Source organism: Ursus americanus, chromosome 6, assembly GCF_024610735.1.
Source record: "Ursus americanus isolate L20-20 chromosome 6, mUrsAme1.1.p, whole genome shotgun sequence".
NCBI classification, from domain to species: Eukaryota; Metazoa; Chordata; class Mammalia; order Carnivora; family Ursidae; genus Ursus; species Ursus americanus.
The window spans coordinates 39,904,366-39,930,524 of record NC_142132.1 but is presented as its reverse complement, the minus strand read 5'-3'; the positions used below and the strand labels follow the sequence as shown (position 1 = coordinate 39,930,524).

The following is a 26,159-nucleotide window of genomic DNA, read 5'->3' as shown; positions in this document are numbered from 1 at the left end:
ATCCCGGTGTGGGAGCCAGAGAAAGACCAGCTCCTCTGAAGTTAGGGAAAGAATGTGTGTCCTGGGTTGCAGGGATGGCAGGTAACCTCAAACACCAGCAATGCCAACAGTGAGGCCTGGGAGAACCCAGCCACGGGCATGGGAGAGAAGCCCAGCTTGTCCACTGAGCTGCCATTCTGGCCAGTGGCAGCTGGTGACAGTTTGGGTACAAAGGATTCCCTTTGTTATCTCAGAGCAAAGGTCCTGCCCATGAGGTCTGCTTTATAGTTGAATATATTGAAGTTAAGTTGCAGAGTTGGAAACACGTCTTTTTATGAGGACTTAATTTTGCTTGACTATTGATTCTTGGTTATTATTTTAAAAAAAAACATATAGGTACATTCAAAGCACAGAGAATATGAGATACCTTTCACATTTGAAACTAGACTAAGACAGATGGAGACCTGGCTGGTTTTCATTGGGAAATTCCCTTGCTGATTTGTTTCATCTAACTTATTAACCAGAAATAGTTAAGGACTTCCAAAGATGAATCAGAATCTTCTTGGGATCGTATTTCTAGGATGCATTGAGTACTTAGGCATGTCTTTCTGTAAAAAATTTTTCCAAGTAACTTACCGTCCATGAATTCATTATTTTCCTCCATCTTTTGGACTTGTATAGCTCATCCATTCCATTTCACAGATTGGATAACTGGCACATAAAGAACGTACTGGAAAAGAAGAACTAGGAGAGGACAGACAGCTCAGGTTTCTCATTCTTAGCCCTCCCTGCCCTGACAACCCTGCTTCTGGAGGGTGGTTTAGTCTCCCCCAGTTCTCAGGTCAACTTTGCCTTATGGAAAGAAAAATCTAAACAACATCTTGCCCCCCCGCCCCACCAAAATTTGCTGCTCTCCGTGCATGTGGGCTTGGCCATCACATTATCCCTTTGCCACCCACTGGACATCCGTGGCTCAGTTGAAAGGACTCTTGTTCACGAGCCAGAGCTTGGTCCTCCTTCACTTCTTTCCAGATTGTTGATCAGAGAATTCATTCATTTGTTGTCCACATATTTATTAAACTTTTATACCCTGTGTTGGGGCCTGGGGCTCTGAGAGTTAAGAATATAGACAGAGGTTTTACCATCGTGGAGAGTTTAGTCCAGGGTGGAGGATAAATAGCACCCAGAATGTGTCGTATTTGCTTGTAGGGGTTAACGACTTTCAAAATGGAAAGTTTTCACATGAAAAATCAGATTTCCAGTGTCTCTTGAAAATTTTGGTAGATGTCAGTAGTACTAACCATTGGATGGAGATGGTGAGGGGCACCCCTTTTAGACAGAAGCTGGTCTCTGTTTCTCAGTTTATCTCAGTCCTCCACTCCCTAATATCTTTTACCCAACCCACGTTCCTCATTTATGTTGCCTGACCTGAAGGCATTTGAGCTTTGACCCCACATGTACACGCAGTTCCTATTACTGAACTTCGATATTGGTCCGTGTTTCCCAAGCTCTGCTCTTGTAACTAGAGGCACAATGGCCCTATTGTTGAACGCATGGGCTTTGGGGTCAGAGAGGGTGTCAAGTCCTGGCTCCATTACTAATTAGCTATGCATCCTTGAGCAAATTATTAAATATTGCTGAACCTCACTTTCCTTATCTGTGAAGTGGAATCAATAACACTTTGCTGGGAGTCCGTGAGGGTGAGAGAAGATAATGATTGTAAAGTTCACAGCACATGGAGAGCAGACAGGATCCCAATGACCTTTCCACCAGCCGCCAGGATACTAACTGCGGGTGTGCCGTTTGAGATCCCATTGCCACAAGTCCCCAGACTGCTGACACAGTCTGATAGGTTTTGAGTCCCTGGAGCTCACCTCTGATGAACCCTGAAGAAGCAGAATATTACAGGCTTTTGATCTTTGCTTAAAATCTATATTCTTTTATTAAGTCCTACATGTCTACAAGCCTCTTGTTTCTGTGAAATTCTAACTAAGAAAACCCCACCAGAGTCAGAGCCCTTTAGGCTTCTTCATTAAGGGTTGGTGATGGAAAGAAACATGGGGAAGGTCAGAGGGTTTGTTTTGTTTTGAGTGTAGTGCAGATAAAGTCTGAAATGTAGATGAAGATGGAGAACCCCGTTGGAACACAGGTCCTTGTGTAAGAAGTCAAGCTTGAAACCGCTCCGTTCGGACTGTTATAACCGCAAAACCGTGTTCTTCAAGGTTGTCTGTTACGCACTGCCTTGGAAATACATGAGAATTTAAAAAGTTATGCCAAAGGGGTGCCTGGGAGGCTCAGTTGGTTAAGCATCTGACTCTTGGTTTCGGCTCAGGCCAACATCTCAGGGTCATGGGATCCAGCCCCCTGTCTGGCTCTACATTCAGCACAGAGTCTGCTCGAGAATCTCTCTCCTTCTCCCTCTGCTGTTCCCACTCAAGCACTCCCTCTCTCTAAAATAAATAAATAAATAAAATCTTTTAAAGAAGTAAAAGAATAAAAAGTTATGCCAAAGCCTTCGTCATGTACTGGTTGTCATGGCAACCATGCCCCCTGTGGACCCTGAGACAACCGAGCGCTCTAAAGGAGTCCCGGACTACTTTGTTCAGTGGAGTGCAACTCTCTATACCTGACTCTTTTCACTTTGGGCCCAAGGAAAACTAGGATAATCTAGAATATTCTTTGTTTTAAGATAATGCACACAAGGCATGTTGAATTGCCGCTCCTGCTTGGAAAGGGCCGCGTGCCTGGGTTGCGGGCACTTGCCTGCCTGGCCCAGGCCCCGTGTCGGTCAGAGGCAGTATGCAAGGGGCAGCCCATGTGTAGTCCGGGCTCGGGTGAAGGTTGACAGCAGTGAGTGCCCTGCCGCAGCGGCCGCCACCTGCCTCGACCTAGTGAGTCTTGAGATTTGGCGAGAGGTACTGTTCTGTGTGGGAGACTCCCTCAGAGCTGCTGCTTTCCCATCTTCTTCCCAAAGAACTTCCTTTTAGCCTCTTCAGCTTTCTCTCCTATTTGATTCCTCCAAATCCACAGCAGAGGACAATGTTTTCCCTAACTCTGCATTAACTGCTAGGCAAGCGCAAGGATGGGTTTGGTTGGTTCTGTAGCAAATCCCAGCCCCATTGCCTCCTGAGTGGAGAACAGCTGCAGGCTGTTGAAAAGTGAACCCATGCACAATCTAGGTGACTGTCTTGGTAGTAAGGAAGAACTTGATGGAATTTCAGGGCGTTGGAACCCCAACAAGGAACTTCTCTGGAAGGATGAGTCAGAAAAGAAGTTCTCATCCAGAACTGCATGCTCTCCTCCCCCGCCAGACTCCATCGGGCCTCTCTTGAGGTCAGGGAGGAGCTCTTAGCCAGGGCAGGCAGGCCCTTTCACGGATACTAGCTAATACCATTCATTGTGCTCTACCTACCTCTTGTTTAGTGTTATGAGCCCTCATAATACCCGTGAGGTCGGCGCCATTTTGATCCCAGCCTTGCCGCTGAGGAAAGAGAGGTTTAGAGATGTTGCGTAACTTGGCCGAGGTCACCTCGCTGTTCGCGAGGAGCAGAACTTAACTGGGCCGCTCTGTCCAGGCCTGTGTCATTAGCCCCTGGGCTCCCTCCCTTGGGCAGTGCTGGGGTTCGTAGAGCAGAGCTCATTTGGCTTCCTTCCCTGTCCCGTGACTCCCTGGACATCCAGCTTCGCCTGGCTAGTACCGATTGTGTACAAAAGAATGTCATGCCCTCTCCATGTGATGTTTGGGCAGCCCCAGGATGTTGCAGACAAGAATGAGGTTTCATTGCCTCACACAGGAAGCAGCACAGAACTAATGACTTCTCAGCGTGCACAGCAGTGTTTCCACGAAGGATTCAAGCGACTGTTGCTGTGTTCCTGCCACGAGCCTTGGGCTTTGGTCTTTCTAGAACCCTTCCTGTCATAGGGTCTCACACCAGGAGAAGAAAGCCTTCCTCTAGCAAGCCTGGGCTGATCCTGCTGGCTCTTGGTTGAGCTGGCTTTGGGGGAAAAGGAAACACTGCAGATCCTCACGTTGCCCAGAGATATCCGGTGATAATAGACACCGGGAAAGCTGGAGCTATAGATGTAGCTGTTCAGGATTGTTCTTGGAATTTGTACCTTGAGAGAAAACAGGCAGAAAGCTAGGGAACCCCTGGCAGTGAATGCAAAATTCCTCACCGTCTGGGACAGACAGCCTGGGGTGGGGGGAACCAATGGGGACGAGGGGAGCTCTGTGGATGTGCTAGATTAAAGATGCGAGAATGGGTCCACACGGCTCCCTTGAAGAGGTGGGATCCACATCCCCTCCCCTGGGATCTGGATGGATTTGTGATGACTCGGCTAATGGAATAGGGCAGACGTGACATTTGCAGGTCCAGGCTTCAAGAGACTTGCAGCTTTTTCTTCCCATCGCTTCTCACTTCCTGTCACTCTCAGGACCCTGCTGCCATGCTGTGGGGAAGTCTCAGCAGCCCTGAGTAAAAGCCTATGTGTAAAGGAACCAAAGCCCCCGACCTTGCTGCTGACAGCCAGTGCCAACTTACCAGCCATGTGGGTGTGCCGTCCAGCAGGTGGATCTCTAGCCCTGTTAGCTGCCCCAGCTGAACGAAGCAGAGAAAAGCTGTCCCTGCTGAGCCCTGCTCAAATTGCAGATCCATGAGAAAAATAAGCCCCTCAATTTGGGGGCGGTTTGTTGTGGACCGATCTCTAGCCAGAACAGTGGGTAACACGGGGAGGAATCATTCATTTCCTAGTGTGGAGGGATTGGAATTAACACTAACTCGATTGCACTTGGCAGTGAGTGTTCGTGCATGCGTGTGTGTGCATGTGTGCAGATATACAGGTAATTACAGGTACCTCTGAGACGCACAACCCTGCCAGTGGTGCAGAGCTTATGCCTTTGAGTGTGGCCGATCATTCTCATATAAACCACGCGTGAACCCAACTGACAGCGGGAGAGAGAGAAGTAACATTAAATATAACAATAGGAATGAGCAGTAATTGTTCCCAAGTGTAGTGTCCTGAGGGAGCATTGAAGGTAAATACCCTTCTTTGTCCATCCCTGACATAGCCAACCTCAGAGTGGGGTCCATGACATGGCGAATTACCATCTCAGAGAAACAACATTTTGTGTGTGCAAGCAAAGTTTTGATGCATCACTTTTTTGTAAATTTAATTTACAGCGGAGAGGGTCATCTGTATCACACTAGCAGGGAAAATTCGCATGAAGTCTCTGAAATGTTTTAAGCTCACTTAAAGATCAAACCACCAAACTCGAGGGTAAGGAAGACATAGTAACATTGCAGCCATCCTTGAAAACCAGCCAGGTTCTGTCATTCAAAAGCTGGGGTTTTCTCCCATCCCCTTAAGAGCTTTTTTCGTTCTCATCTTCCTTTGGAGGCCACAGCATCATTTTCTTTCTCTTTCTTCCATGGGAGAGACAGCCACGAGGCACGATGGTGCAGCTTAGATAATGTGAGTAAATAAAACTTAAAAAAAATATTGAGCAATATTCTCCCAGCATGCAAGTCCCAGTTTGGGAAAAAATTAGGTCCTTTTGGAAGCTGCCTTAACTCTTTGGGGGTCTCCATGGTACCATTCAGTAAATGATTGACTCTGTGCACCAAAGTGCACCCCAGTGGCCTGAAAGAGTTAATGTGGCCTCCAGAAGTGCCCATCGCGGTCCCAGGAAGGAGTGTGAGCCTTGGGAGACTCTGGCTGAGCATACAATTACTGTTCAGCTCACAGTGGCCCAATTTACTTTATTGTAGAGTGCCTGCAGGAGTCCCACTGCTTGAAGACGATCTGGATGCTTCTGAGTCGACTGCCTGCAAATTGGTCTTTGAGGGGTTTGCCCGAGCAGGGAGGAGGCACAGGAATTTGTTAGGAAGACATCATAGCAGAGTTTTCAGTCCTGGACAGGAGATAATCGTATCAGAAATTCCTAGCGGAAAGGACTGATTTTTTCTTTCCGGGGATTCAAATTACCAAGTGATAGCCGGTTTCCAGGGGGCAGCCATAAATTTCTTAGCTATGCACATGCAACCTGGGTATGAGTGAGATAGCTCTTCACTCTGCTGCTTACCTGATTCTCCGGGCTTACTCTCCTGCCTCAGCCTTAGTTTCTGTAAAGTGGGAATAATCATAACAACCCCAATTTCAAAGGTTGTCGTAGGACTAATGGAAACAATGCACATAAGGGCTTGGCCCAGCGATTGGCACAAACCCGGCATGCAATACATTCAGCCGTCAGTCTGCGTGTTGTGGATTCATAATCATGTATTCGCTTATCGAATATTTGTTGAAGGTCTACTATGTGCTATAGCTTTTAACATTCACTTAGCATGTCTGTAGTGTTTTTTCCTTTTTTAAGATTTTATTTATTTATTTGACAAAGAGAGAGTGAGCGAGTAAGTGTGAGAGCACAAGTGGTGGAGGGGGGAGAGGGAGAGGGAGAAGCGGGCTCCCGGCAGAGCAGGGATCCCCACGTGGGGCTTGATTCCAGGATCCTGGGATCATGACCTGAGCCGAAGGCAGACCCTTAACCAGCTGAGCCACCCAGGCGCCCCTAGCATGTCTGTAGTTTTAGCAAAGTTCTGATGAACTGCTTTTTTATTTACAAAGGAAAGGGGCAACTCTGTCCATTTATAGGGCAGACAATATAAGAAGTATTTCAGGTCACAAAGTTTTGTTCAAAACAAAATAAATATCCATGTACTCACCACCCATATAAAAGAAAGAAAATATTTCAGATAAACTGAAGCCACCTGGGAATGGGTGCTAGAGTTCATTCCCCTTCTGCCCTCCTCCAGTACAAACCCCCATCCTGCTGAGTTATCATTCCCTGTGGGGGAATATATGGATATAGTACACGCATCAAAGTGCATGAACATAGATATTCATTGAATATATTATATGGATACAATATGTATTATGTATATCCAAATATATCTATATCCACGTTATACGATAATATGAATACATTTTAATAATCCTAAGTGATATTATTGTGAATTCTATTTGTAGATTGACAGGTTTTCTAGATTCAAGATTCTAATATGCTTTGGCAACTTGCTTTTTACACCCAACATTCTATTTCTGGATTTATCCATATTGATACCTGTAACTCTATTTCTTTTTCAGTTCTGTATAGTATCCTTACATAAGTATGCCGCAAGTTATTCATTCACTGTCCTATTGATGAACATTGAGTTCTTCCAATGTGACACAATCATAGATAAGATGCTTAATAGTTCATGTTCATGTCTCCTTGTGCACATGTGCCAGCATTTCTTTTTTTTTTTATAATGATTTTTTATTATATTATGTTAGTCACCATACAGTACATCCCCGGTTTCCGATGATGTGCCAGCATTTCTATAGGGAATATGCCTAGAAGGGAATTGCTGGGCCATAGGATGTGTCCTCCTATAACTTTATTGGATTGGGTTAAATACTTTTCAAAGGGATTTTTTGCAAGTTGTGCTCCATCAGTAGATCGTGGGGGTTTCCTGGTGCTTTCCCACATTTAGTATTGTCAGGCTTTGCGTTCTCACTAACCAGAAAAATATGACTATCTCATTGCACTTTTAATTTGCATTTTCCCGATTATTAGTAATTTGGTATTTAGTGTATCTTTTATAAGTTACTTGTTTCATTTGCCTATTTAAAAAAATGAGGGTTTTTTTATTAATTTGTAGGAATCTGGATACTATTCCTTTGTCTGTTATATGCATTGAAAATATTTTTTCCCAATCTGTGGCTTATTTCCCTTGTATGTAGTATCCTCTAATATAGAGAAAAATTCTAGAAGGTTTTTACTCTTTAATGAATGCGGTGTCTACAGCAAGGAAACACATTTCCCCCTGGAATTTTATTGCTTTTCTCACCTTTTCTAGAAGGACGATCTCTGCTTTAAAAAACTCGGTCATGTCTTTGGGCAGGAATATAATTTAATATGGCTGGTGAGCAGGAGCAGTGAATGGCAGTCCAGCAAAACCGTATTTTGTTGAGGCCACTAATTGCCAGGAACGTGCTCAGAAGCCTACCTTCCTGGGAAGGTGGGAAACCAGAAATGGGGAGTTGCCAGGAACTCAAGTCCTGTGCCAAGAGTAGTCACTCCATTCTGACTATTGGTCTAGAGAGAGCTCTCCTCATCCTGGGACTAGTAACGTCTGCCTGTGACAACACAGGCGAACAAAGAGAGAAGATTCTAATGAGAAGCAGACTGGGAGGGAATTCTGAAAAGGGTCAGGCATCCTAAGTGGAATTTTAAAATTAATGACTTCTTTTAAATAGTATCCTAAACAATGAAAGAAAAAGTCCAAGGCAAAAAGATGAACAGATAGGATAGAACTAGAGATGGAACAGAAAAGAGAGAATTTTAAAGAATTAAAAAAAAAAAAGAAATAGGAGATTAAAAGCGACAACAACTTGGACTCAAAAGAATTTCCTGAGCCTGGAACTAAAGCTAGAAAGCAAAGGAATAGATCGAGAAATTTCATTTCATGTGAATTTCAGATTTCTGTACAGTGAAACCTAATAATATCAAATTAAAAGAGAAAATGGCAAATTAAAAAAAATCACAATAGTATTATGGACATTTTTTTATGCGTAAAGAGCTTTTTAAAACAAATAATAGTGAAAACCCTAGTAGAATAATAGGCTAAGGGTAAAAACAGGTAATTCAAGAAGCATGAAAAATGCTTGTCTATTTCAGTAATCAAAAGGCTGCAATCGAGGTGAGATCTTTTTTCTTCTATCAGTTTTCTTATTTAAGATGAAAAAACATGATAGTGCTCAATGGGTGTAGAGAAACTAGTCCTCTCCCAGGGAGGCCCTGGCGAGGCTAATCGGGTCAACTTCCTCTGGGGAATGAGTTAGGAATATGCACCGAAGCACTAAAAAAATAAAATAAGAAGCATGCCCTTGTAACTTGCAATCCCACTCTTTAGAATTTATCAAAGGAAATAACTGTCTGACTTAAACTAAGATATCTGCGCAAGGTTCTGGAAGCATGAAGCCTGCGAGAGGAGAATCTGTGAGATGCAGCAGTGGGTGGGGTAAGGAAGGTGAGGGAGAGGGGAACCTAGAGAACCACCTTAGAATTTCCCACTGGGGCAACTTGTGCTTGGTAGAACCATTTGTGGAGACGAGATACAATAGATTTGGGAAGAAGGCAATGGTTTGGATTATGTGTACTTGACACTTCAGGAACACGAGTTCAGGGCCCAGTTAGATGTGGGTTTGGAGCTCAGCAGAAGTTGAAGACTTCACGGGCACTAGGGTAGGGATACAGTGGAAGCCGCTGGGGTAGGTGTTTCGGTGGCCTTTGGGATGCACCTGGGACAGTGAGGTGGCCCACTGGCTCGGGCCGGCGGGGACAGTGGCAAGGCAAGGCTCATGCCTTGATCTGTAGCTTTGACATGTCTGATGGAATCCTGTGTATTGCACTTCAGGCCTGGGAAAACTCTGTGGGGATCATCTGCTTTCCCAGTCTCCAAAGGCTGGCAGAAGATATTTCTAACCAGCTCGCCCAAGAGATACAGAAGGCACTTGCGGGAAAGCCTGCAGGTAAGAGAACGCTTAATGGAGAGCAAAACAGCCTTGCGTGCTCCTCCCAGGACTTCTGTGAAGCCCCTCCCTGCTTTCCAGTGGAGTCGGAGTGGTGCCTTCCAGAGAGCCCCACAGGCTCACTTCTGCCACTGAGGATGTTGGGAGTGAAGGGAAAGGTTGGCAGAGGAGGGAAGAGGGACTTGCAGAATTCTGCTGCTCCTGGGAGGGATACACACACACACACACACACACACACACACACACACACACACACACACACACACAGGACCAGGGTTTCTGGCGGGGGGGTACTAGGATAAAAATGTGTGTTCAGTGAATAGCTCGATCCAGAAAAGACACAGAAGTGAAAGCCAAGCACGTTTTCTGTTTTGGGGTCTCCTGACTTGCATTCTTCTGCTCCTAGAGCTGGACCCTGGAGGCTGGGCAGGAGGGGACTCTAGGGGGAAGCATAGTGTGGGTTGCAGAACTCTTCTGCATAGTGTGGGTTGCATAGTGTGGGTTGCAGAACTCTTCTGCGACATAAGGGGCTGGAGAATACAGGAAGTGGGGTGAAGACTCTGGATTGTGAGAAGTCCAATAGCTGAGGCACTTCTTATTATTTGGTAATGGAGAGCCATTGATAGTTGTTGAGCAGGGATGGTGGCAAGATAAAGACAATCCTCCAAGGAGATTAATCTGGCAGAGTGTGAGATGGCATGGGTTCGGATGGCATGGTGGAGAGGAAAGGAGACAGAAGTGCCCTAAGGATGCGAGGGCACATCTCACGGGAAAGGAGGCCAAGGGGAGGGAAAGATGGCTGGACAGGTCACCGCACCGCCCTGCTGATAACGCTTTCTCCCCTTCATGTGCTGTTGCCAGAGCAAGCAAGGGAGGCAGCCGGCCAGTTGCTGCGGTGGAAGGGGGATGTGGATCAGGACGGCTCCCTGCTCCTCAAGTCAGTGTTTGTGCTCACGGGGACCAACGCGGTAAGTGTCGGGCCCCGCGGGCCCCAGCTGGGGAGCTCTGTATCCACGTGTGGCAGGAAGTCCCAGCAAAGGCAGTGGCACATCTCAAGAGTGTCTTTTTTGCTATGATACTGAATTATCGTTTCTCCGGCCCTATTTCCCTTCTGACCTAGAACATGGACTTGAGCATCTGAAATTCACTTTCGAATCCTGCTTTTTCAGTTGACAAGCTGCGTGTAACCTTGGGCAAATTGTCACCTTTCTGTGACACAATTGCGTGGCTAATTTTAGAATGGGGGATAATGCCTTAGTTCAAGGGTTAGTGCAGGGGTGAACAACGGCTGAGGTGTATGGACAGTTTCGTGTGTCCGGGCAAGCCTGGGATGTCTTGTGAAGGTCAATGAAACCCCCCACGCCCCCTGAGTCAGACTACGAAGCCACCTTAGTTACCATCCTGTGTAACTGCTGTCTGTCTGACTCCAGAGCCTGTGCCCTGAGCCACGGCTCTTTACTGCCTCCTGCTAAACTAAGATGGAAGGAGCCAGCATCAGGCACCTGTCTCTGCCTGCCCAGAGACAGCGCCTGGATGAGACTGGCTCCTCTTTCTTCCCTTCCCACGGTGCCCCATCCTGGTGGCTGATGTGTCCTCCACTGTGAAGCTGGGGCTCTGGGGCTTCCCTGCGAGTGGACAGCGGATGGCTGGTGTCCTCTTAGGCAAAAGAAGGCCCCGGCAGCTGTGGCTATCAGCAGAAATGGCCAGAGGTCCTGGACAGGGCAGGCCCAGAGACTCATGTGTCTGGTGAGAGTGCCCACTGCATGCCAGCCTGGCACTCAGCGCCGGGAGCAGCAGAGAACCAGATGGGGACACGGCCACCCTGAGGCTAAAGGTGAACACAGACCTCAGCCGGGCATCTGAAACAGTGCGCAGAGCCGTGAGAGGAGCTGGGAGTGCAGTTGCTAACTGCAGGGAGGATCCCCTGGCCTTTGCTCTATATACCCCCCCCCCCCGCCCCCAACCACCGCCAGCACAGCAGCCTGAAGCACAGGGCAGGAGCCTTTCTGCCCGTGGGGCAGGACTGTTCACAGTCTGGTAGTATAAATTAACCTAAGGGCTTGTTTTCCACTGTGAGCAGCCAGCCCTAAAGGCAGTGAGACAAGTAAGCAGCTGGCTTTCAGGGGAGCCAGTGCAGCACGGAGGACAGGGGAGCCCCCTGAGCAGGGTCCCAGCAGAGCCAGGTGTCCAATACGGGTGTGGCCATTATAGTGTGCCGGAAGCTTCGAGGGGAAAGGGTGGGACCAGCCGCCTGCATTACCTTCCTGGTCCTGACCCAGACTATACATTCTTCCTTTCTCTTTTTCTCATTTTGCCACTGTATCTGTCACATTAGTCAGCTGGGTGGGAAGTTGGGTGAACAGTGTGCTTTAGAGTAATGCCATATGTGTGCACACGCACACACATGTGCACACACACACATGCAGACATGGCTGGGGGGTTGCCGTAACCCCCAGGGGAGCTGCAGGCAGAGCACGAGGAAGAAAGCCTCCAGGACGCTCCATTCTGAGGCTGGTCCCCTCTCGGCCCCCTTCCTGTCTTCTCCCGTCTCTGACCACCCTGGTTATCAGGCTTCCCCTGTAGGACCTTTTCGGTCTTGGGGAAGTCTCAGATCTGAACAAGGGGACGGGAAGGGCCTTGATCAGGTCCTTCACGTGTTATGAACATGTCCTCCTGAGTGTCCAATTCTCTAATCAGGAGGCAACCTACCCAAATCAGTAGTGTGATCGTTTAGGAAAGCCCTTGTTTTTAGCTCTGCACCTGTCCTTCCCTCCCTCTCTTCCTTCCTTCTTTCCTCCTTTCCTTCCTTCCTATTATCTATCCTATAAAAGATGAAAAGTTTATCGAGCACATAGTGGACACTCTGTATAAATTCAATCTTCACAGCCGCCCTAGGTGGGTCAGATGCGTGTCTCCACTCTTATGTGAGCCTGTGTTGTCCAGAGAGAGGACGGGATTTGCCCATGTTCCGGCTAAAACGGCTGCAGGGGCTGGACCATGCTGCGCGGGGTGGTCACGTCTGCGCTTCCCTTGCAGGAGACCCTGGGCAGAGTTGCTGAGTCTGGCCTTCCAGCCCTGCTCCTGCAGTGCCTTTACCTCTTCTTTGTCTTTCCTCTGGAAAAGGACGAGCTTATTGAGAGTGATGTGCAAGTTCAGAGGATGTTCGTGCAGGTGAGTGAGAGGAGGGCTCCACGTCCCTGGGCCAAGACTCTGCTCTGCTTCTTGGAGATGTTTTCGTCTTCCTCAGCCACAGGCCTAAAGCAACTCTGTCCTCCTGGAGGGCCAGCTCCTCTGTCTGCCCCCAGGCTCTGCAAATGCCAGCAATCCTGTGCATCTGGAAGATGAATGTCCTTCTCTCCGTCTTGTTGCATCCCTGTATCAATAGTCCCCTGGTTCTCCCCCAGAAAAGTGTGCCGCTCCTCTTCCTCCTTCACTTGGCCCCAGCAGCTCCTCTTCCTCCAGGCTGCGTTCCCGGGCCCTGCCTGCCCCTCCCAGCAGGGGGAGCCTCCTGTCCCCCTGCCTTCTCTGAGGACAAGCATGCTAACAGCATCTGCATAAGGGTAGCTGACGTTTTCCAAGTACTTCCCTGTACCCACCCCTGCCATGGCCTCCCCGAGCCCTCTCTTCGTTCCAGGATGTGTGTAGTATTACAATTCTGATTCCATGTCAACTAAAGGATGGTGAGTGAAAGTGGGTCCAGGGTCACAGAGGTAGCGGGTGGGGGGCTGGGATCGGGACCCTGGAGATCTGGCTCCCAAGCCCACTTTGTGATGTCACCACCTTCCCCCTCCCGGAAGCTGTCTCAGGCTGCTGCACATCAAATGTAGTTTCTTGGCGTCCTTCCCCGTCTTTCCTCTCCTCTCTCACTACCAGCTGCAACTTTTAGCATAACTTCTCGCCTCTTTCCCTGCCCCCTTACTGACCACTTCTGCTTTCTCAGCTTCCCAGATGCTGCATTCACCAGAAAACTCCTCCTGCCTCTCTGGAGGAGACCTTGGCGGGGGAAGGGTAAGGAGGGCCCTGTGTCCTCCTCATCTTCCTGCAGCCAGGGCCTCCAGCACCATCTCACAGAGCAGGTGCTGAAGAGCTTTTGTGAATTTCCAATTGCGCGTGTGCATTGCACATGGGCATTCACGTTAGCGTCTGTTTGAGATTCATTCTCAAGCCATTATCATCGTTATCAGAGGTTATCTCACAGTTCACTTGTGGTAGGTTACCCTTAAGTTGCATTTGTTGGAAACTTAGGCCTCATTTAACTGTGTATAAATGATATTCTAAGTGGTGGCCAGGATGCAGTACTGGGCATTTTGACACATCTTTACCATGTGGCTTTTACGTGTCCTGCAGAGAACTAGTGAAGCCCCGCCTTCACGGCCCGATCCATATATGGGCAGAACGCGAGCCACAGTGATAGGCCATGGCGGCGTTCCTCAGGGTTTTCCTCATTTCATTCTGCAAAAATATATGGAGCTGCTCCCATGTGCTGCCCTACACCAGGCTGATGGTTCCAGGAGCAAGCATAGTACTCTCTCTCGTAGAGGTGGCAGAAAGACAGGGAAGCCAAACAGGGAAAATAATCATGTAATTAAAGAACAGTGTCCCAATGTTTTAAGCGCTCTGAAGGAAAAATGGAAGGTGTGCTGGGAAATGAGGACAAGGGAACCTGATTTATAGTAAAGCATAAAGGAAGGCTGCCTGGAGGAAATGGCCTTAAACCAGAGCTGAAGGTTGTAACGGAGGTGTGAAGGGGAAGGGGAGGGGACAGGAGCAGAAATGGTGTCCAAGCCAAGGGTCACATGGCCATGCCCACCGGCTGGGGAGGCCAGCAGATGGGGTCTGGAGCTCAGCTCTGTGGCTGTCCAGCTTGGACTCTGTCACTGTGTCCAGAAGGGGCTAACAGATTCAGATGGAAGGAGCCCTCCATATTTGCCCAGCTAGAAGGAGATCCAGGTGGACCCCCCAGAGCCAAAGGGAGGGCTGCACACAGTCACAGGAGAGAGGAGGCAGGGCTGGTCTGCACAGAACTCTGTGAGCCACAGTTTACCCCAAGTGGCAGGAAGGTATCAGAAGTCTCTCTGGTAGCCATAGGGAGACAGGTGGGGAGGAGGCACGGGGCCCAGATAGGAAGTCATATGCTAAGGCTCATGATCTTATGAGAAGTAGAGTTTGAGTGCCAACCAGGGATCTGGGAACACATTTTTTTTTTTTTAAGATTTTATTTATTTGAGAGAGAGAGCGAGCATGAGGACGATCAGTGGGGAGGGGCAGAGGGAGAGGGAGAAAGAGACTCCCCACTGAGCAGGGAGCCCGACCTGGGGCTTGATCCCAGGACCCTGAGATCATGACCTGAGCCGAGGGCAGGTGTTTAACTGACTGAGCCACCCAGGCGCCTGGGAGCACACCTCTTTTTAAATAGTACTGGGTCCTATTAATTCTGTGCTTAACTTTTGATGGCATTTTTTCCCTGCACTTCTTTGTAAAAGGACAGCTCCCTAAGTCAAACCCTTCTTTGTTATTCTGAATTGGAAAGGGTAACAACTGCTTGTGTTAAGATTGTGCCCTGGGGGTTATACGCAACGAATGAATCATGGAACTTTACATCAAAAACCAGGGATATACTGTATGGTGACTAACATAATATAACAAAAAATATTATTATTTGAAAAAAAAAGGAGTACAGACTTGAGCCCACGCCCTGTCACCCTTTTCTAGGTGGCGCTGCTGACCATGGTGCTCTGGGGCAGAGGGTGACCCGTACAACCCATCCTTTGCACTGAGACATACCCTTCTGAGCTCTGGAAAAGGAGGGAAGAAATCTGTTACAGGAAAGAGGCTTCCTAACTAGGCATCTTTTTTTTTTTTTTTTTCCAGATGTTGCTGAACATTTGCAGTGAGTCTCAGGGGCTGGAGAGACTTCTATCAGGAAATGAGCTCCAATCTCTAGTGATTGCCACTACCTGTCTCCGGGAACACAGCTGCAGTTTTTGGAAGGAGCCCACCTTCTGTGTGCTGAGGGCAATCTCCAAAGCTCAGAACCTCGGCATCATCCAGTACCTGCAGGGTATGACCCCGGGAGACCAGGGCTGGGATGTGGGCCCACTTTCTACAACGAGACCCTGGAACCAAAATAGAGATGGACAAACAGGGTCTTCACGGATGCCCATCTATGCCCTGTGGATGACCCTTCGCTTGGTTTCCTTCATGAAAGTGCGTTTATTATTTACCGTGGTGCTCCATCGGGGGAGGAAAGGAAAGGGGAACTCATTTAGTGCACACACGCTATCACACACACACCACCGTGCTGGGCCCATTCGTGCAGTGTCTCATCTGTCTCTTTGAGATGGATATCAGTGCCGTTGTGTAATGGGGAAAGCGGAGGCTGAGGGTGGAAGAACTTGCCCAGCTCCCTCGCTCACAAACAGGAGAATCACGTTCTAAACCCGGAGATGCCCAATCCTGTGCTTTTGGCTCCGCTCTGGGCAGCGTCTGTAGGGGTGAAGGTCGTAGATTCTGGAACCAGACAGCTGGGCTGTGGACTCCAGCTCTGTTCTCCTGTTTTCATACCTGAATGACCTTGAGCTCTTAAGCGCCTATGTGGCTCAGTTCTTTTATCTGTGAAATAGGGGTAGGAAACCCTTGCCCTGTGGTCTGTCTTCTCTCTGGGGCCTCCTGTAACAGGGGGCGTCAGTTGCTGACAGCTGAGAGAGTTCACCAAGCCCACTGCCCTACTGTAACTGAGCCCAGGACCAAACGTCAGCCCCAAGCTAGGGATTCAAGGCTCCCGGGAAGGCCAGGGCCCAGCAGAAATGGCCCCGGGCTGAGTTGGCCTGAGAAGCTCAGTAGCCCAGGGAACTAAACTCCATAGGCTGGAGTCAGAGAGCCCTGAGAAAAAGCTGCGTGCATTGGCGGCACGGGTCTCTCACTGTGTCATTATTGTTAGCTGTCCCAGACAATAACCAGAAAAGAAAATACGCACTTCGGTGGGGAGACTGCTGCCTGGAGCACTGAGCCCAGGACCCCCTTAGGTTCGGAACGGGTAGTTTCCATGGGCGTAGAGGCTGAAGAGAAGGTCTGGAAGAAAGGGCTGGCCTGGTGGTTACCTGCCAAGCCTGCAGTTCTTGGGGCTAACCTGCCCCACATGCAGACTCTGGGGGGCATCTGAAGCCTTGCAGCTGAGGGACAGAGCATGTGTTAGACACACGTGTGTCTTTGCTGACACCCAGAAGCAGCTACTTCCAGTGAAAGAGCTCGAAAAATAGTGATCCACTGAATGCAAATCCAATGACATCCCTCTTCTGACTCAAACCCTCCCTTGGCTTCTCACAGCTCTGGGTAACTGGCAAGTTGCACGGCCAGGGCCCACACATGAGCTGGCCCTGCCTTCCTCCCCCTCCGTCGTGGCCCACACTTCTGGGTGCTAAACCGCTGGGTACCTTAGTAGCGGAAACACACCATCTTTTGGTCCCTCGCCTTCTTACATACTCCTATATCCTGCCCTGAACTTTTTTATCAGGTGATCTCTGAGCATCTACGGTGTGGCTTCCTTAAGAAGGTCTTTCTCAGTGCCCAGTGCTGGCATCGTGTAGCTCACTACCCGATGGACCCGCCCCTCCTGCCCCTGCTGCATGCTGGGAATTAGGAGCAGCCAGCTAAGACGCTTCCTTCCTCTTCCTGTTTCACCCACTCTCCATCTGGGTCTGCAGAGTGTGGCTCTTGGGATGGCACTGCCCATGGGGGAGACTTCTTCTTGACTCAAGACCCAGCAGAAAAGTGTTTTGAATTAATTCACATTTACATCTTGATATACACAGTTTAAAGGAGGGCCGGGAGGGGACAACCATGACAGAGAAGCTACGGCCTCCAAACTCAACAGGGTTGTTTTCTTCCTGCAGCCATGGATTGCATCAAACTGTCCCTTCAGAACCTCTCCAAGCTTGCAGACAGCCTCCCGGCTCCCGAGGTGAGCGAGGCAGTGAACCTCATCTTGGGCTTTGTGAAGGACTCCTACCCTATCTCCTCGGCTCTGTTTCTAGAGTTCGAGAATGGAGAGGGCTACCCTCTGCTCCTCAAAGTGTTGCTTCGGTAAGTGGTTGTCGTTGGTGGGGGAGAAACTGCCAAAGCCTAGGTCCTCAGTATCATTTGGGGGGCTTTGGAGAAAGACAGAGATTGAGGCTTCTTGGAATGTCTTCTGAAACATAAATTTCCACAGAGCATGGCCAGAGAAACTTTTATTGCAAAAAATAATTCAAGGAGCATCAGGGTTTGGAAGCCACTTCCTTTGAGGCCTGATGAAGAATTACCATGTTCATCTGGTGATATATACCACACGCATGCCCACTGGCTTGCCAGCCACCTATCAGAACCCACATCTCCATGTTGGAGGGCTCTCTGGGACTGTTGTAACCAGCTCTGCCGACTTGCTTGGGGGCTGAAAGTGCTGAGGAGTCAACAACCCCCAGAAGTAGCCCTCAGCTGAGGGCTGGCAGGAGTTGATGTATAAATACCCAGCAAAGTTGCCCCTTGGGTGGGACATCTCTACCCCTCTCCCAGAGTCCCCAGGAGCATTACACTCCTGTTGCCCCGCAAGGTGCTTACCTGATAATGCCCCTGCACTGGCTTCCTTCCCTTCCTTCTTACAGACTCCTTCCACTATCAGTAGTTTTTGGTCCAACTCCCAAATAAAATAGCTTCTCTCTCTCAAATCTTTGACTATGAGAAACTCAAATGTAGACACCATTGAGCTGGGCCAGGACTCATCTCCTGCAGTCTGACTTGCCATATCATTTTCAGGTCAGGTCCAGGGATAGATAAGACAAGAGATGGAAATCAAAGAAATTCTTTGATTGTTCCAACTTCTCCATTGGTCTTGGGGAAGCTGCTTAAAGGCAGGGCCACGTACACTCTCTTGTGCTCTGCTGTGTGAATGTGAGAAGCTGTTTTCGTCCATGGGGTATTGCTTCCCACTGTGCTTCACAGACTTCACTGCAGAGTCAGGTTTCCGGTCTAGAGGGGTCAGTTGGATGAGGGGGCTGAAGCCCCAAAAGGATGTGATTAGATGACAACACCTTGAGGGCCTTCCTCCAAAGGGACATTACGCATAAACGTTCCTGTGGGGTTGCTAGGTTTTACACTGGTCTGGACCATAACCAACTGGCTACTGCTCCCAAGGCGGTTTGTGTCATAGCAATTCCTAAACGTGTCTTTCGTTAAATGAGTGGTTGGTTTTCCTCAGACTTTTTGTGGAAGCCAGAGGGGGAAATGAGCCTGTTCTGGGGAGTGTCAGGAAGGACCCATCTCAGCTCATTGGTTTTTTTTGTTTTTTTTTCCCCTGTCTTACTTGAAGTCATAGTGGAAGCACTTTTGCTCTTGACATGGCAGAGCTGGAATAAGATTTGATAGAGAGACAGACCCTTCTCCACAAGAAGAGAAAGGTAGCCCACCTACACATGAGTAGCTAAGAATGAAAATAATACTCAACCTTGACATAAGCATAAGGAAATCTAATAAAGTTTGATTACTTCCCAAGAGGTTTGTTTGTCCACTCGAAATATTAAATCTCTCATTTTGGGGGTGCCCTACTCTGCTGGTGTGCATGTCTTTTGGGGTAGGTTCCGCCATAGAAACCAGAAACATGAGTAAATGCTATAGCTCTTCACAGGTTTCTACGTATTCCGACTGCATGTCCTTACACCTAAGGCTGACGTTTGCAGAGTGACTTTTATCCAGGGCGCTCCCCTTGCCTTTTGGTGCCAAACTGGTGCGGACCTCTGGGGGCCTGCCATTGCCTCTGCACCCCAATGAGGAGCGCCATGAACAAACATGGCTGCCCCATCCAAGAAGTCCATGGAGCTGGCCTTGTCTGTCCCTGCAGGTACAATGGCCCGACGCAGAGCGAGGTGGACCCCCACCTGGAGGAGCTCCTGGATCTGGTGATGTGGCTGACCACCTGTGGGAGGTCGGAGCTGAAGGTGTTTGACAGTGTCACGTACCCTCAGCTGGAAGGCTTCAAGTTCCATCACGAGGCTACTGGTGGGTCATTTTATGTCTCTGGGGGCCTGGCAGTGGCTGGCACTGTGCCCTGACAAATGCTACATGGGTCTTTTCCTGATTCTTTGTGAGGAAACCAACACTGGGCACCTGTTAGTGATTCTGTCATGCCTTCATGGAGATGACCTATGGATTTAAACTTGCTCCTCTTTGGATGTTTTTAGATGTCTTGGTGGGACTTAGAGGAAATTTTTTGCTTAATGAATGCAAAGACCCTCTCAGGTAATGGAGGGAGCCTCTGACCTCCACCCCCACCTCTACTGTGACTTACTCTGCAACGTGTGTTCCTATGCGAGGACTGATGGCCCCAAAATAGCCACCCAGCCTCAGAGTCAGGGCCTCCTCAGTTCTTTGAGGTTGGTTGGTTATTTGCTTGATGAACTCTGCTTAGCAGAGGCACCGGTGTGACCAGGCAGGTATCTGCTCCCTGAAATATCTCTGTAGAGACTGTCACACACACTGAATTATGATCTCTGCAAGTGGCTGATAAATGCATCAGGGACAATGCACTGTGACACCAGGCAGGTGGGTCGGGTCAGGAAACTGCCCAGAAGGAACCATTCAGGTGGGGTCTCAAGGTTCAGAGTGGACCACCTAGGGAAAAGGAAGAGGATAAAGTTTAAAGGCAGGAAGTACAGGCTGAGGGAAGACGTGGGAACTGCAGACGTCCCAGTGAGTCTGGGGAAATGGGCACGGAGACAGGAGCAGACCAGAGCGGGGAGGCTGTGAAGCTGCAAGGCCGGCTTAGGGGAGGGCACCTTTGGACGCAACTCCAGGAGATGCACAGGGAAGAGTCTAGATCAGAGGGGAGTTCCAGGAACATCTCTGGGGTCTGAGGCGGGGAGGGCTGGAGCCAGGGTGTTCTCCGATGGAGTGTCTCCTGGGCAAGAGAAGACGAGGCTTCTCCTTCGAGCTGAAGAGAAAGGAGGGGATGACTTCCGAAGGTGTCCCTGCTTAGCCACTTGGCTAGAAATGAAACTGACTTTGCTTAGTAATCTTTAACATCATTTGATTTTAATTGATTAAAACCAACCCTCCAGCCCAGCTTTCTCCAAAGGAAATATAATGTGAGACATATCACATAATTTTAAATGGCCTAGTAGCCATATTTTTAAAAAAAATTAGAACAGGTTATTTTTCATAATATATTTTAGTTAACCTAATACATCCAAAATATTACCACTTCAACATGTGGCCATATAAATGATTGTTAATGGCGTTTTGGGGCCTTCTTTGTGCCACATCTTAGAAATCTGGTGTCTATTCTTATACTTATGGAACATCCTGGTTGGATGGCCACATTTCCAGGGCTCTGTGAGCCACCACATCTTGGACAATGCAGCTCTAGCCTTACTCACACCGTGGGCAGCTGGCTTTTCTGGACTTGCAATAGACATTTACCCACAGGAGCTGGAAAATAGAAACTGTAGATGGTACTTCCTGATGGCAACGCAAGGACGTGTTTCTAAGCATAGGCAGGAGAAATGACCTGCAGGATTATTCCTTCTTTCATCTTCAGGGGTGACTGTTAAGAATCTTCAGGCCTTCCAAGTCCTACAGAATGTTTTCCACAAAGCCAACAACCCCGTCCTCTGCACCAAGGTCCTGGCCGCCATCAGGACCATGTGGGCCTGGAATGCCCGCAACTTCTTCTTGCTGGAGTGGACCCTGCAGCCCATCTCGCAGTTCGTGGAGATCGTGCCCCTGAAGGCAGCCCCAGTGCAGAAGCACTTCTTCCAGCTGCTGGAGGCCCTGGTGTTCGAGCTGCATTACGTGCCCCACGAGATCCTGCGGAAGGTGCAGTGCCTGATCAAGGAGAGCCCCGAATCGCCCTGCACTCTGGTGGCCCTGCAGAGTGTGCTCAGAATAGTCGGCAGGGACCTGCTCTTCACCGACATCTTCCGGGACTCCGGTCTGCTGGGCCTGCTGCTGGCCCAGCTGCGGAAGCGGGCCAAGATCCTGAGGAAGTCAGGTGCCTCCCGGGAGTGCTGGGAGGGGGCGGGGGAGCAGGCTGGGGGGTCTGTGTGCCACTCTGCTGCCCATCCACATAACAGGAAAAGTGAGCGTGCCCGTGTCCCCTGGCACCGTGAGGGTTGGAGAAGGTACCTTGGGCACGTGGCTTCACAGAGCAGGCAGCCCCTCTATTTCCTATAACCAGACTGATATCCAGGAAGAGGCCAGAGGGATGAGTGTACCTCTAAACAGACTCATGGGGCTAACTCCGCCTGACGAATTCTCAGCTTGCAGATCTCTCCTGCACCACATAGTGTCGGAGTATGGAGCTGGAGAGACGTCGGGGGGGGGGGGGTAAAGGAGCTCAGAGAGTCCTGGGGCTCTGGCAGGGCAGAGGGTAGGGGACATATGTGTGTGTGTGTGTGTGTGTGTGTGTGTGTGTGTTGGGGGGGTCAGCTGGTACACAGCCTCTTTTTGGTGCTATCAGGCCCAATAGTCTCCCCTCTGGAGCAGTAATCACTGCAGCCCGGCTTCCCCTCCAAGTCTTGTCCCGCTTCTGTGTCCTTCTGGGCTCTGCACCTGTGGCACCTTGGCAATATCCCTTCACCCCTACCTTGGCCCTGGGCTCTCAACCTCAGCAGCCTCTGCTCCGCCGGTGGGACTTCAGGCTCCCTTCTGTCCAGGCGGGAGTGCTGGCCTGAGCTCTGTCACTGCCTGACCACACACCCCACACACAGACCCTGCTGTGGTTGGTCCACGCCTCCCACCTCCACCCACCTGCGGATAGCAGCCAGGGTGTGAAAACTCCTTTTCCAGTTCTTCCGGGCTTTCCTGCCCCTGCCCCTCTGGCCTTTCAGCCTGGAGAAGGCACACTGGGACACTGAATCCAGCCCCTTACCTCTCCCCACCTTTTGGCCTTTCCTCCTTGTACTGCATTGTCTGGGAGGGGCTGAGGGCTCTCTAGCCATTGGCTGCTTTTGGAATTGGGCTTCAGAGTCAAGCTAAAGTCGTCCGTCTGCCTATTCCCTGATCCTGTCTCAGGGGAAGAAGCTGAAGGAGAGAGTGTGGGCATTGGGGCCAGACAACCCTGGATGGGAATCCTGTTCATGTTACTTACGAGCTGAGTGATCCTGAACAAGTTACTTAACCTCTCTGAGCCACTTTCCTCCTCTGTTAAATGGGTGCAAGAATGTCTACATCATAAGGATGTGGTTAGTACTAAGAGGAAGCACTGAGAAGGTCTCCCTGCTGTGCCTGGGGTATCTTAGGTGCTCGAGAGATGTTAGTGGTCTTCTCCCCCGTAGCTTCTGTGGTACTGCATGGAGGACTGAGAGAGGCAACTTTGGGAGGCCAGGAAGGACTCACATCTCCCTGGGAGCGTTTGCAAATAGGGTCAAGATTGAGGGTGAGGAGCTCCCAGCTTTATACATCTGGGCCTCTGGACCGGGCCTTGGAGACCGTTTTGCCATGTGCTTTTCTCCCCTGCCCTTTGCATAGTCTTTTTGTTTAGTGTTTCTGTGTTACCTTACTGGGTATTGCTTCTCAGCAGCCTGCTATTGGACTTGCTTTTAAATCCAGTCCTCAGACTATGACCATTCCCAGCAGAACTGGAAATTTTTTGTGAGATGGTGCGCACTCAGTTTTACTTTGTGCTTTCTGTTGCTATACAGTCGTAACGCTATTTATGTTTCTATTGTTATGGTGTCTAGTGCTTAGTGTTTCTATTGTTTCTTATTCTTCTTAGATACTTTGTCTCCTGGGTAATAAACTCTCCATTCATTCATTCATTCATTCATTCATTCATTCCCCAAAGAGGTATTGAGTTTCTCTCTTGTGTCAGGCACTTTTCTGGCACGCAGGATGCCAGGCAACAGTGAACACACAGGCCTGGTTTGCCCTCATGAACCTGATGGAAACACCCATCCACTCCGGAATCTGTCAAGCGTCTCCGCACGTCAGGTGTGAGCTGGCAGTCCTCCCTCCCAGCCACGAATGGCACAATGTAAAACTGTCCAAAGGAAAGTCAGAAGGCAGGCCTTGGGCATCACGGAGAGCGCTGGTTCTCAAAGAGTGATCCTCAGACCGACTCCGTCAGCATCATGATCTGGGAACTTAAAAAAAAAATGCAGTTATAGAATCTCACCTGAGACCTCCTAAGCTAGAACTCTGGGGAGGAATTCCAGCTTCTGGATTTTAGCTTACTCCCCAGGGGATTCTGATGGGCTTAAGTTGGAGATCTATGGCTGTAAGGAGTTATAAGATGACTTCTGCTGAATGGGGATGTGCACTCCCTTATAATAGATGAAGTATGTTCTCATTTCCTTAAGAGTATAGAAAACTAATGGAATCAGAGATTTGGGGGCCATACCATGTGTACTTAAGATTGTATTTATTGCTTCTTAAATACGACAGGAAGCAAAGAGTCCTCGCTTGATGTGCACGATACAGAGAGAGAACTGACCTGTGTGATGCTGAGAACGGTAGTCACACTTCTGAAAGGCTCAGTACGAAATGCAGGTAAGGATGGTACCAAACTCATCTTGTCACTGCTTGGTAAGACATTAATTATCTCCGGTGGTTTATGTCAGTGCTCCAGGTTATATCCAAGGAATAACCAACACTAAAGCTGTGGCTAATGTCCATTTGCTGGTTGATGTCCAGTGACCATCAGTAAATTGGTAGACATCTTGGTTGACAGATTTTACTTTTAAGATTGCTAAATAAGTTTGCGATAGAGATATCCTAAAGAGATATCCTAAATTTATGAGACCACAGGGTGCTCTCCCCCTCTTTCAAGTAAAATCTATTAATATCCTGCTGTGCCAACTAAGGTGCTTTTTTAAAAAATCAGAATTATAAAATATAGGTAAAGAAAACTAATCATTTTTAAGAGGCTTCCAGACCATGATTAACTTAGTAGCTCCATCCAGCCAAAACATTTTCAGCTTCTTAAGATCATTGACTTCCATTTTTTAAAAAAATAGGTGCATTACCTATGCATGTGTATATATTAGGTTATGAAACAGATGTATCAACAAAGTGACATCAGTGGGTTTAGGGATTCGGGGTGTCTTTATCTGAGCCCCTCTTGGATCAATGATACCAAATGTGAATGATTATTTCATATGCAGGGAGTGTCTAATGTTAGACTATAAATGCATATTCCTAGGCTCCCTCCCAGAGATCTAATTAGTAGCAGGTCAAGGTAGAGCTCGAGAATCTTTTTTTTTTTTTTTTTTTAAGTAAGCTCCATGCCCAGCATGGAGCCTAGTACAGGGCTTAAACTCAAGTTCATGAGATCAAGTGTAAGATGCTTAACTGACTGAGCCACCCAGGCACCCCAGGAATCTACTTTAAAACAGGCTTCCAAGGTGATTTCCATGTAGGGGTGCCTGGCCCATAAGTGGAAAAATCCTGTTTCATGGAGTCGACCAGCTCAAATCCACATCACACCACTTGAATGATTTGGTTACTTCCTAATTCTTATTCCACATGTGATCCCACCAAATATCAATCCTGCAAAAGAAATTTTTTCTGATTACTTTTAAACAAAAGCATACCACTAGTCAAAGTTCTTTAATCCCCCCACTCCGGGCAACTAGCTCAGAACTAAATATATTCGTAACTTCAATTCTGGTTTGTTTTCAGTAAGAATTTTGGCAGAGAAGAGAGGGAGTTGTCATTGGCCCTGGATTAGGCTACTAAGTGGCAATAAAGGATAGAGGTATTATCTAGTTAAAGTTTGTATTAGGTAGGTGTCTTTAAAAAAATTCACTGAAAAATTTTTGAAAAAAAATTCAAAAACAATTTTCATTGAATAAAAAAACAAATTTTTTTTTGTTTTGTTTGTTTTGTTTTGTTTTTGTTTTTGTTTTAATTGCTCCGTAGCTTCAGCTTCTCTTTTCCCCTTCTCATTTTAACAGTGGGTATGGATTTGGGGGGAAAAAAGTTTCTAGTGGGCAGAAGACACGCATATAAAGGGAGCAAAACAAACTTGGATGTTGTAAGAGAAAGCTTTCTTGTCATTAAAGCCAAGGCACCGAGGCCCCATTGCTCTAGCCCCGTCCTGTCTGTCTGGCCCACAGTTGTCCTGAAAGACCACGGCATGGTGCCCTTCATCAAGATCTTCCTGGATGACGAGTGGTACCGGGAAGCCTCGCTCAGCATCTTGGAGCAGCTCTCCGTCATCAACGCCGAGGAGTATATGAGCATCATTGTGGGCGCTTTGTGCTCGTCCACTCAAGGCGAGCTGCAGCTGAAACTGGATCTTCTGCAGGTGACGTCCAGTCTCCCTCTGTGACGGGCTTTCCCTTGGACAGGTAGTAGGTGCTCGGCATTTGCGCAGGCATTCCCTTGGTCCCTGTACTGTCCGGGTCAGGTCGTACTAACTGCTCTCACAAAAAGTCCCGCATCCTCCGTAGCCTGACCGCCGGGGAGTTTCTTTCCTGTAGAGTCCAATCAGTGGGGGAGGGGGATGCCATTCAGGGACAGCTGCCATCTGGGCATCTCGCTCAGCCAGGGGACAGAGAAAGGAGCATGGAGAGCTGCACGAGGCGTTCTGCAACCTTGGAACTGGCACACTTCTGTCCAGCTTGCTTGGGGCACAACTC

The 26,159-nt window shown here is 48.7% G+C and overlaps 1 protein-coding gene across 4 annotated transcripts in view; it reads left to right on the top strand.

Moving 5' to 3' along the window:
- The window catches only part of WDFY4 (WDFY family member 4), a 280,866-nt gene that overhangs the window by 19,417 nt on the left and 235,290 nt on the right, over positions 1–26,159 (top strand). For all 4 annotated transcript variants that reach the window (XM_087862949.1, XM_087862950.1, XM_087862947.1 and 1 more), the window contains exons 3-11: positions 9,435–9,549; positions 10,411–10,517; positions 12,586–12,720; positions 15,421–15,610; positions 17,442–17,631; positions 19,421–19,578; positions 21,116–21,568; positions 23,962–24,066; positions 25,635–25,825. In XM_087862949.1, coding sequence (XP_087719075.1) covers positions 9,435–9,549; positions 10,411–10,517; positions 12,586–12,720; positions 15,421–15,610; positions 17,442–17,631; positions 19,421–19,578; positions 21,116–21,568; positions 23,962–24,066; positions 25,635–25,825 — 1,644 coding nt within the window. The remainder of the gene's footprint in view (positions 1–9,434; positions 9,550–10,410; positions 10,518–12,585; positions 12,721–15,420; positions 15,611–17,441; positions 17,632–19,420; positions 19,579–21,115; positions 21,569–23,961; positions 24,067–25,634; positions 25,826–26,159) is intronic.